The sequence below is a fragment of the Balaenoptera musculus genome, chromosome 8, assembly GCF_009873245.2.
Source record: "Balaenoptera musculus isolate JJ_BM4_2016_0621 chromosome 8, mBalMus1.pri.v3, whole genome shotgun sequence".
NCBI classification, from domain to species: Eukaryota; Metazoa; Chordata; class Mammalia; order Artiodactyla; family Balaenopteridae; genus Balaenoptera; species Balaenoptera musculus.
This window is the reverse complement of record NC_045792.1, coordinates 61,224,299-61,236,407: the sequence shown is the minus strand read 5'-3', so window position 1 is coordinate 61,236,407 and position 12,109 is coordinate 61,224,299. Positions and strand designations below refer to the sequence as shown.

The 12,109-nt window shown below is 42.5% G+C and overlaps 1 protein-coding gene across 3 annotated transcripts in view; it reads right to left on the bottom strand.

The window, feature by feature from the left end:
• Positions 1-12,109, bottom strand: part of SYT9 (synaptotagmin 9) — a 190,550-nt gene that overhangs the window by 52,004 nt on the left and 126,437 nt on the right. For all 3 annotated transcript variants that reach the window (XM_036861419.1, XM_036861417.1, XM_036861418.1), the window contains exons 4-5: positions 3,590-3,710; positions 1,954-2,125 (exon numbers count right to left, since the gene is read on the bottom strand). In XM_036861419.1, the coding sequence (XP_036717314.1) occupies positions 1,954-2,125; positions 3,590-3,710 (293 nt within the window). The remainder of the gene's footprint in view (positions 1-1,953; positions 2,126-3,589; positions 3,711-12,109) is intronic.

Genomic DNA, 12,109 nt, shown 5'->3' with positions numbered 1-12,109 from the left:
AGGGCACAGAGAGGAAGACCAGAATCTGGCCCTCACACAGCTCAGCTGTCGGAACACTGGCATGGCTTAGCTTGTTCGCAAGAACCTGTGTTGGAAGAACCCCCTGCTGCATGCAAAGGATGCCCCTTCTGGTTCTGGAACAAGGTTGACCTCAGGCCTCCAAATCCATGTAATGAAAAGGGGGCCATCTGAAACGAGTTTCTTGCACTAATGGCTGCTTCATTCCTGCAAGAGGGAACCAAGTACAGGTAAGGGAGAAGCTCTGAGTCTGTCAGCTGTAGCCTTGAGCTCACAAAGGGGGCAGAGTGGAGGAGGCTCCTGGGTCATCTTGCAACCCCTCTCTTTAGAGAACATGTTGTCTTTTTGTGCTCTTCCCTCCTTCCTTGCAAGCCCAGCTTTGCTTCTTTGACCCAACTTGAGTTCCCTACTGCAGAAATACTCAGCTCCTTTAATACTTAGCTAGTATTTCTGAAACATCCCTGGGTAGATCTCTGCCTTGGACCATTTCTTTTTTCCTTAATGGTTTTTGGTTAGAAGTCCTTTGCATATATCCAGAATGACATGGCCCATCCTTTAACTCTCTGGGATCCAAATTCACAGACTTCTTCTCTTTCTTTTCCCTTCCTACAAGGATGAGGGATTTTTCTCCTATTTGTGTCTAGGGAGCAAGGGGGAGACAAGGGTGGGGAAGCAGTGTGAAGGATATTGGATTCTATGCTCATTAAAATCAGTTGCATGCAGAAACCCCATGAATTCTGCCATGGATTTTTCCAGGCCAGATTCATGAGTTTACTGAGAATTAAATTGAAGCAGAGCTCACATAATCAGATTTGTCGATGCGGGAAACTTGGCAATAGCTTGAAAAATACTGGCCCAGCCTTCCACGGCTGGTGGGCAATGTCCCCTCCTGTGGCCCGACACTATTTGTGTTGTGTGTCGTCCAGAGGAGACAAGATGAGGTCTACTGCCCAGCGTGGGCTATCACACCCATGGCAGCTGAGCCAACCCACGTGCTCCCTGGGTTGCAAGACGATTATGCTTCACCCAGGCATCTCTGCAAAGAGTGTTCAGGGCATTGAGGCTGCCTTACTGACATTTCAGGGGTCTGTGGGAAAATTTTCAGCTGCAAATAATATTGTAAGATATTAGAAGTCAGATTTTTTTTTTCTTTTTATAATTGTGCCCAGACCATGTGGGAGGTTTCCAATTAAAAACAGACTTTGCATTTCAGTCTAATGACTGGTTTAACATGTATAATTCCCTGTTGGTACTTCCTTTGCATATTAAAATGACTGTTTTTCAAATCTGTCCTTTAAATACACAATTGGCTACAATGCAGGCTATAAATATCTCTTCTGTGCTGTATTAATTAGAAAGTCGAGCATCTTATACATTTTAATGTACCCTGTCATCCATCCTGATTCTAGCATTTTCAAGAGAACATTTCTGTGTTTGCTTTCAGACTTAAGTGGATAGAAACGATCTTTATTAAACACATTGGGAGAAGAAAAAAAAAAAGAACGAAATTATGTATTTAGAAATGTTGATGGTCTGGCTAAAGTAATCATTCTGCTGTTTTGAGTGGAATCTTTCTGATAAAGGCCAGGTAGGATTGCCTGAGAGAAGATTAAGATCTGTGGGGTCACAGTTCTCTAAGCTGAGATTCTGAGGGGTGTACAGGGATGGAGAGGGGAAGAAGTAGAGGAGGGAGGAGAATGGAGGAGGAGAAAGACAGAAGAAATGGGAGAGCTTAGAGGCACTTTGGTAATCTGACTCTACCGCATTGCTTGTAAAATGGTGACGCCTTGTCAATCAGCTCTCAGTGTGCTGCTCACCCGACTCTTCTCCTGTGGCTGCACTAAGACGCCAGCTAAGAATCCACGGCTGGCACCCCCCGTCCCCCAACCCTGGGCACAGTGGACTTGCAAGGAGAAACAGCTCTAGGCCTCTCACCGGTCGTAATCCATGACCGCTACGGACAAGTAGATTTGGTCAATATTCTCGGGAGGGACGTCAAAGACTATGGCTTCGTTGTAAACAGGATTCAGAGTGTTCCTCTTGGTGGACGTTTTCCTCTTCTTCAATCGCCTGCCATCACACATCAATGAGACTTTCACGTAGGGATCTGTACAGGCCATGAGAAGCAGAGGTACTGTGAGGATACACGCAGATTTAGGCCAGCGGTTTCGTCACGGCAGAGTTTCAAGGACCATGGTAGGCAGAACCCCTTTACCTGCCTGTGGACTGGAGTTGGAGGATTTTAATTAACACGATGTCTGGGCAGGGACTGGAGTTGGGATAATTAAGTCATTCATTCAGGAAGAAGCACAGGACTCTCTCCCCTCAAAATGAGTGGAATTTAAAAATAGTGTGAAAACATGTTATCGAATTAGATTAGGATTCAGGACCTGCTTGGCTGTCACAGGAAGGGAAACGCAAAGCCATTCCCAAAGCATGGGGAAACAAACTGCAGGACCTGACTTGGAGCCACCTCAGGGAATCTTTTTCTAAAAACCAGGTCTTTAGGAAAGGGAGAAGCTAAATTCCTAGAGGACTGGGAAAACTTGGGGTGGGGGTGGGTTTCCTTCAGTGCAGGGGCCTCAAGCCCTAGAGTTGCCTACAGTCAGGTTGCAAAGGGAGAAGCAGTTCAGCAGGGAAAGAAAGGACACAGGCTTGCTTGTGGTGCCATGCTGGGATGGGGTGACAGGTGGCAAGGCTGGTCTCTGCTTCAGGTGGAGATTTCCTGGTTTCACCTCACTATTCTGCTCAGTGGGGAGTCCTTCTTGCTTCACCTGCCTAACCATGTGTTGCTCTGACACCCATACACTGTCTAGGGGGACTTAGAGGGTCAGAAGAGGCCATATCTTTTTTTCTGCTTGAATAAAACACTGGCATCCAGGAAGCAAAATATATTGCACCTTTTGATTTCAGTGACCAAAAGCCAGTGAACTGGGGGTTTTGCGACCACATTTTGGGAGCCCCTGAAGAGGTGGCTTGTGAACTTGTATAAAAGGAACTGCATATCAGGGTTTTTTCTGTTAGGGTTTAGAATTTAAGGCTACATGCTTGATTCACTGGAAAAACCAAACTGCATAGTTCACTGATGCACCTTTTTATGTAAGGATATTGGATATCAATCTTCTAAAAGCCTGAGGTGATGATGATTGCTTGTATGTGAGGAGAGACCCAATTAGATAAGCTATATCAGCATGTGCAAACTGTAGGTCCAGTCCACAATTATGTGACGAAGACGTAAGAGAGAATAATGGTAATAATAATGAGAGCTAACACCGAGGAGCATTTAGTGTGTGCCAGGCACCGTTCTTAGGTGTCATATGTATTAACTCACTTAATCTTGTAACAACCGAAAGAGCCAGATACTATTATTGTCCTCATTTTTACAGATGGGGAATCTAAAGCCCAGAGAGATTAAGTGACTTGCCCAAGGTCACACAGCTATTAGGTCTAGGACTAGGATTAAATTTAGGCAGTTTGGTTCCAAAGTCCATGCACTTTATTACTCTACTGGAAGCTTCATAAGGTGCTACATAAGAACGTAGGAGGAAATCTGCATTGGAGATTGTCCCACCTGATGCTCCTGTTATGTCCATTGCCTTTAAATTCCTTGCTTTTATAATGGTAATGGTCAGCCTGCCAGCCGTGGGAAGATAGCAGAGGGAAAACATCAGCTCTCCAAGATCCACGTTGTCCTGTTGAGAGAGCACAAACTGAAGCATTAGAAAGTGCCTTCAGCCTGGTGCACACAGGGGCAGGGGCAGGGCAGCATTGCAAGGGACCGCGCTGCTCCTCCGGCTCATCTCCCGGATGCCTGGTGCCCTTCCCCTTCACGTAATCAAGCAGATGAAGAATAAATGCCTGCACTTCGGGAGCACCGTCCCTAAGGAAGCACACTCGTCTTTAAATGGCAGAGCTGTGGAGCCCATCCAGGGTTCTGCCCCTCTATCCAGCTACCTGCAGCCCTGCACAGCATCACACAGGTCCCGCGGCCCACAGCAGCCCCCAGAGCAGAAGCCCCCATAGCCTTAACTATCCCCTACGGAGCCCGCCGTGTGGCTCCACTCATATCCCCATCACATCCACACAGAGCCCCCAGGACAAAGCTACACAAAGAGGTGCCCCACAGTGCTGGGCTGCCCCACTGGCAGCCCAGACAGGCTCTGCACACAGCCCACCCACAGCCTTGTGCACTCTCTCAGACAGGTCTCCGTACAGCCACTTGGAGACTCCCAACCCCCAGTTCCTACATAGCTTCCGCCACAGTTTTACCCACAGGCCTCACATAGCCCGCAGTCCTCCAGACAGTCACTGTCTATATGCATTCTTCCCCTATAGCTCCACACACCTCCCTACAGAGACTCCCCTCCCCAATACCTCCGTACACTCCTGCAAACACTCCCCATTCCAGCACGCGCACGCGCACACGCCCCTCCACCCACCAGAGCACCGCACGCAACCTGGTCACATGCAGCCTGTGCAGACCAGCACGTGGCTCCACTGGACCCTGCAAACACCTAGTCCCTACAGGGCTCTCGACGAAGACCCTGCAGCAGCTTGAGAGTGGCAGCCCGTGACAGCCCTGGACACACCTGGACACCTGCCCAGCCCCTGCACAGTCTCCAGGCAGGAAGAGATAGGTGGGGACCCAGACCCCGCAGGCCCCCGACGGCTGACCCCCCTGGCTCCCACTTTGCTGCAGCTCTTGCCTTCTCTCGATGCGTCTCTAAGAAGCCCCATTTCCCTCTGCTGGGGAAAACATCTCCTGGGGCAGTGTGCAGTCATTCAAATAGGTCAGAAGACACAATTCTCTTTCTCCTTTTTAGCCCAGGGAAAGTATACCCAGAAAGGAAAAAAAAAAAAAAGCCAGTTCATTTAGTTTCAATTTCTGTGATACCTGAGGTTATCGAGCTGGGTGTCTGTGTCTAATTAATACAGTTTCATACTGACAATGCTCTGGGGAGTCCAGTTTTTGCCCTCAACATCCACAGCCTCCCCTCCCCTCCTTGATTCTCCAAGGATGCTACTATTTTTAGAAGCACAGGTTCTGCTCTGTAAGGTCACCTCGCCCAACCTCCCTCCTTGACCGCTTCTGCAGGAGGATGAGGCGAAGGGAGTCTGTTTAGTCGCTAAGGCAGATGGATTGCTCTGTATCCTCGAGCTCTCCCTGCTTCATGTAAATAAATGACTTCTCCTCGCAAGCAGGCCAGGCTCTTCTGGTTCCTGGAGCCCTAATATCAAGAGACCCAGGTAGCTGGGCCTTTCCCCCTGGGGTGGAGGTGTCACACGGGGCAGGTGCTGGACTGCTTTGTGCTCCCGGGTTCCCAACGGCAGGAGTAGGGTCTGCTGTTACTGAAGGATCTGACCCAGCTTCCTGCTGGTGGCGGAGGAGAAAGAGGAGCAACAGCTGTCCCCATAAATTATCTTTTCCCTTCTATACTCCCTGGCCTATTCCTTTGCCCTTGGACCTTTCCTGTCTGCCTTAAGCAGAAAGGCCCAGACACATGTTCTTCTCAGAGGACTTTTCACTGCACCTGGCTCAAGCCCCCTCTCCTCTCATCCTGCCCCAATAATCTTGGTTTTACAAAGTAAAACAGGAGCAACCAAAACCATGCCTAAGAAGCTTCATCGTCATTTTTTCGGCATCCAATTTCTGAGGGCCCACACTGCACAAGCTCTGTAGGGCTCAAGATGTGATGACGCAGTCCCTGCCCTCAAGCCCAAGGCACATAACTGAACGTAATGTGTCAAGCTACTTTTGTCCTAAGTACATTTTTCCCCAACGTAAACCTCATTCATAAATATTTATATTATATTGCTGTTTGCTCACGAGTTAAAAGGAAAAAAAATTGCGCTTCAGATTTGGTTATATATTCAGAATATGAACTAGGGCAAAAGTCCACTTTCGTACTTAAAAAAAAAAAAAAACCCTGAGCAAATTAAAGAAAGGTTTATTAAGGGGAAAACGCTTGGTTTGATTTCCAAGTGTTTTAAAAATAAATCATTTAAAATTATCTAAATTATGAAAGTAAAAATGATAAAATTCAAATACAAAAGTTTTTAAGTATAATCATAAAATATGTCCTTTTCTTATGTACCTACCACCTAAGTCACTCCTTTCCCCAGAGTAACACTGTGGATAATCATGCACATTTTTCTTTTCATCCATCATCCATCCATCCATTCATTTATTCACTTATTCTTCTAACATTTGTTGTGGTTGTGGTTGCTGAACATTGCTCTCGTCCAGGTGCTGAGAGCTGTTTCTGCTGTGGTGAACAACAGGTGTGGTCCCCTGAGAAGTGATGGGCTTGCTGGGATACGGAACAGAAGTTGATGGCACCTAATGCTAACTCTGCTTTCTCCCCATCAGCTGATGCTGATTTGGGGTTAAGAATCTGTAGATCTTGATGTTTATAAACATTCCTTAATTCAGCGGTTCTCAACCAGAAGCAATTTTGCTCCCCTAGGGCACATTTGGCATTATTTTTAATTGTCACAACTGGGGAGGCAGTTGTGTTACTGACATCTAGTAGGTAGAGTCCAGGGGTGCTGCTAAACATCTTATAATGCACAGGGAAGTCCCTCACTACAATGAATTATCTGGTCCAAAATGTCAATAGTGCCAAGGTTGAGAAACTCTGTCTTATACAGAAGTGCTTATATTGTTAGTAAAAATTTTTCCAGAATGCTGATAAAAGTCAAATATGAAAGAGTCGTGGAGTGTTTGGCTTCTTTTCCAGCTTGACAGAAATCAGATATGCAGAGGTGCCCTGGGGGGTACAAGGGGAAGGAAAATGTCATACAGAGAAATGCTTCATTTGCTCCTGCTTTGCGTGGCCAAGTTCCGTATTGTTGGCAAGATATATATGTAGGGAATTTATAGCAAGTGTGTGTGTGTGAATTCTCTACCTGCCAATCTGTAAACTCTTTCTGTGGTATGTTTGCCTGTAGTGGTCTACGATAGCTCTAGTTTTTGTGTAACTAGCGCACTTTTGCATTCCTGTTCTTGGGTTCTTCTGGTGAAGTCCTTCCTAATTCCATGAAGTTCTAGAAGGGCTGCTGCAGGAATTCAGACTGACCAAAATATTCATGCCCCTGTCCACTACTGTCTGTTCAGGGATGAGTATGTAACCCAAGCAGGGAGTTTTAGAGTCTTCCCTGGGACTGAAAAAATCAATATTGAGAAAGAGAAGTTTTCATTTTATTGGGGTTATTCACTGGAAAGATATGAAACTAGAATTGTTGTAAGGTTCTTGTACTGTATATACTATAAGTAGTATAATATCACTTTAAGTTAGGCTGTGTATATTAAAGACGTATACTATAAACCCAAAAGAAATGACTAAAATAATACAAGGATTTATAGTTAATAAGCCAACAAAAGAGGTAAGATACATGCTTTAAAAATATTACGTTAATCCAAAAGAAGGCAGAAAAAACTGAAAAGGGAATAAGACCAGAAGAGACAAATATGATAGAAACAGAAAACAAATAGTAAGCTGGTAAATTTAAACTCAACTATTCCAATAATTACATTAAATATAAAAGATCTAAGCATCAAAATAAAAGCAAAGATTATCTAATTCAGTAAAATAGCAAGACCCAATATTATGCTCTCTACAAGACATTTAATTTAAATATAAAGATATAAGTATATTAAAAGTAAAAGAATAAAAAAAGATATGCTACACTAACACTAATAAAAAGAAAGCTGCAGTGGTTAAAATAATATCACACAAAGTATAGGTAAGAGCAATGAATATTACCAGGGACAAAAAGGGTCATTTCACTATGATAAAGGGGTCAATTCATCAAAAGCACATAACAATTCTAAATATTTATGCACTTTATAGCATACTGATAGAATACATGAAGCAAAAACTGATAGAATTGTGAGGATAAACAAGTTGTAGTCAGAGATTTGAATACTTGAACAATACTATTAACTAACTTGGCCTAATTAGGGGCATTAAAGAAACACCCTACCACACAGCAATAGAATACACATTCTTTTCAAGTGTACCCAGAACACTGAACAAGATAGACCATATCATGGGACACAAAACAAGTCTCGGGGCTTCCCTGGTGGCGCAGTGGTTGAGAATCTGCCTGCCAATGCAGGGGACACGGGTTCGAGCCCTGGTCTGGGAAGATCCCACATGCCGCAGAGCAACTAGGCCCGTGAGCCACAACTGCTGACCCTGCGCGTCTGGAGCCTGTGCTCCGCAACAAGAGAGGCCGTGACAGTGAGAGGCCCGCGCACCACGATGAAGAGTGGCCCCCGCTCGCCACAACTAGAGAAAGCCCTCGCACAGAAACGAAGACCCAACACAGCCAAAAATTAATTAATTAATTAAAAAAAAAAACAAAAACAAGTCTCAATTAAATATGAGAAGATTCAAAGTATGTTTTCTGGTTGCAATGGAAATGAATTAGAAATCAATAACAAAAAGATATCTGCGAAATCTCTAAATATTTGGGAACTAAGTAACTTCTAAATAACCCATGTATCAAAAGGGGAATCAGAAGAGAAATTAGAAAGTATTTTGAACTAAACTGAAATGAAAAAACAACAAAAATTTGTGGATACAGCTAAAGCAGTACTCAGAGGGAAATTTATACCACTAAAATGCTTATATTACACAAGGAGAAAAGTGTCAATTCACTGACCACTGCTTCCACTTCAAGAACCCAGCAAATAAAAACAAATTAAAAGCAAAATAAGCAGAAGAAAGGAAATAATAAATATTAGATAGAATAATGTAAACATGTATATTTTAAATCATAGAGTAGCCACCTAAAGAACCAATAAGTACATGTAATCAGCCATTACTGGAGATAAACTGTAACCATAAAAATACTCAATTCAAAAAAAGGCAGGAAATAAAGAAGAAAAAAAGAAAGTACAGGTGGAACAAATAGAAAAGACAGATTTAAACACTACCATATTGATAATTACTTTAAATGTATATACCTGATAACTTCAATTGAAAGGACATAAATTTTCTGATAGGATCATAAAGCAAGACCCAACTACATATGCTGTCAACAGGAAATCCACTTAAAATATCATGACAGGGGACTTCCCTGGTGGTGCAGTGGTTAAGACTCCACGCTCCCAGTGCAGGGGGCCCAGGTTCAATCCTTGGTCCAGGAACTAGAGCCCACATGCATGCCGCAACTAAGAGTTCCCACGCCACAACTAAGGAGCCCGGGAACCGCAACTAAGGAGCCCGTCGGCCACAACTAAGGAGCCCACGTGCCCAACTAAGGAGCTGGTGAGCTGCGACTAAGGAGCCTGCCTGCCTCAACTAAGACCTGGTGCAACCAAATAAATAAATTAACTAAAAAAAAAATCACGACAAAGATAGGTTTAAAGGAGGAAAAAATTAGGCCATGTAAACAAACCTGGAGTGGATATATTAATATCAAGAAGATTTCAGAGCAAGGAATATTACCAGGGAGGAAGGGAATATTTCATTGACAAAGGCTAAAATCATCAAGAGGGCATAATCTTAAATGCGTATATTTCTAATAACAGAACTTCAAAATATATTAAACAAATCTGATGGAAATTAAGAGGAGAAATAGGCAAACCCACAAGTGGAGTTAAGAGATTCCAACACTGCTCTATCGGTAATTCATTGAACAAGGAAGCAGAAAAGAAGTGAGGATATAAAAGACTTGAACAGTATTATTGACCAACCTGACGTAATTGATATTTACTCTACCTATTAATACTCCGTCAAACAACAGCAAAATGCACATTCTTTTCAAATATACACTAAACATTCAGCAAGATAAATCATATTCTGGGTCATTAAAAAATTCTCATTAAATCCAAAATGAATGAAATCATACAAAGTATGTTCTTTAACGATAATAAAATTAAAGTAGAATTCAGTCATAGATATCTGGAAAATCTCCAAATATTTGAAAATTAAACAATACTTTTCTAAATTACCTATAGATCAAAGAAAAAAATCATAAGGGATATTAAAGATTATTTTGAACTGAATGGTAGTGGTTACATGACTATATACATGCGACAAAACTTGTACACTTAAAATTTGTTAATTTTATTGTATGTAAATTAATGGGGATTAAAAAATTCTGAAAAGACATCTTACAGAGGACTGTATTTTTGTCTTCTAGTTTTACTGTCCTGAATTCAGAGAATATGTCTTGATGGTTTTAACCACTGAAAAAATTATGCTATCCTATCCCATTCATTTGTGCTCAAATATGTCAGAAAATAATGCCTATGCTCTATTTGTAGGGGACATATTTCTATATGTCTATTAAATCAAGCTTGTTAATTTTGTATCCAAATCTTCTTCCTCTTGGAATTTATTATGATTTTGTCCTTTAAAATATGGTTTCTTCCCATTCTACTGATTCACAGCCAAATTATTAGCAAACATTTAAACTATGGTTAAAATATTTATTTCTCTGCTCACTGCAGTTTCATAAAACCCATATCAACCCCCACTCTTAGATACGTTTTTCATTTTCCTTGTGTATGTCCTTGAGTACTGTTTTTCCAGTGAGGGTTCACAGGTAGTTAAAGTAATCTCTATTATGCTCTAATTCTTTTTTTTTTTTAAATAAATTTATTTATTTATTTATTTTTGGCTGCGTTGGTTCTTTGTTGCTATGTGCAGGCTTCCTCTAGTTGTGTCAAGAGGGGGCTACTCTTCATTGTGGTGCGCGGGCTTCTCATTGCGGTGGCTTCTCTTGCTGCAGAGCATGGGCTCTAGGCACGTGGGCTTCCGTAGTTGTGGCACGTGGGCTCAGTAGTTGTGGCTCATGGGCTCTAGAGCGCAGGCTCAGTAGTTGTGGTGCACAGGCTTAGTTGCTCCATGGCATGTGGGATCTTCCTGGACCAGGGCTCAAACCCGTGTCCTCTGCATTGGCAGGCAGATTCTTGCCACCAGGGAAGTCCCTGTGCTCTAATTCTTAAAAGAAAGTTAGCTGGGCACAGAATTTAGGTTAAAATTACTTTACCTTAGAATCTTTTATTTTGTCACAATATATTCTAGTACTTCATGTTCCAGCTAGGGTGTCTGATGCCATTCTTTTGCAGATTTTTTTCCCTCAAGGAGGTTTTAAGATTGTCTCTTTGTACTTTTACTTTGTACTTGTACCTTCTGAAATTTCCCCGAAAGGTACTGATACCTTGTTTTCACTGATTTTGCTTGGTCCTCAGTGATTGATGTTAATTGGAATGTTTTTTCTCTTGCTTTAATCTCTTTTTCTCCAGTGATCAGTTGATCTGTTTGTTTACTTTGGACCTTCTCTTTCATGATGTTGGTTTTCTAGGACATCCCTAATTGTCTTTATTTATAACTGAAGGGTCAAAGCAAAAGTCTTTTACAGCTCATCATTTTGTGAGGAGCCTCATGAGGGAGTGGAGGCAATCTCATATTTTCATCTGATATATATAACTGGACGTTCTGAAGAATTATTCTTTAATACTACTTGCATGATATTAACATCGCCAAAATTATTGAACTTTGGTTTTATAGTAGGTTACAAAACTTAAGCAAAGAGAATCATTATCAACAGACTTTTGATACCCCAGTCTCCTCAATATTTTCTGAGTACCACTGTACTGGGTGGTCCTCAAGACCACCCTCAGGTCTGATGATTCATGAGAAGGACGCATAGGACCCAAAAAAGCTGTTCTACTCATAGTTACGGTTTATTACAATAAAAGGACACAGATTTAAATCAGCAAAGAAAAAAAATTACATAGGGTGGAGTCCAGGAGAAACCAGGCATGAGTTTCCAACTGCCCTTTTCCAGTGGAGTCACACAGACAGCACTTAGTTCTCCCAGCAGTGATGTGTGACAACATATACAAAGTATCACCAACCAGGGAAGCTCACCTAAACCTTGATGCCCAAGGTTCTTACTGTGCGTGGTACGGGGTACCCACATGACTAACCTTAGCTGGTCAGTCTTTACTCCCTTCATCAGAGGGGGATCAGCATAGCCCAGAGCCCTAGATGAACAAAAACAAGTGTCCATCATAAATCACACCATTAGCAAAAAATATTTGGTGTGGTCCAAGGTCTGTTTTACAAAG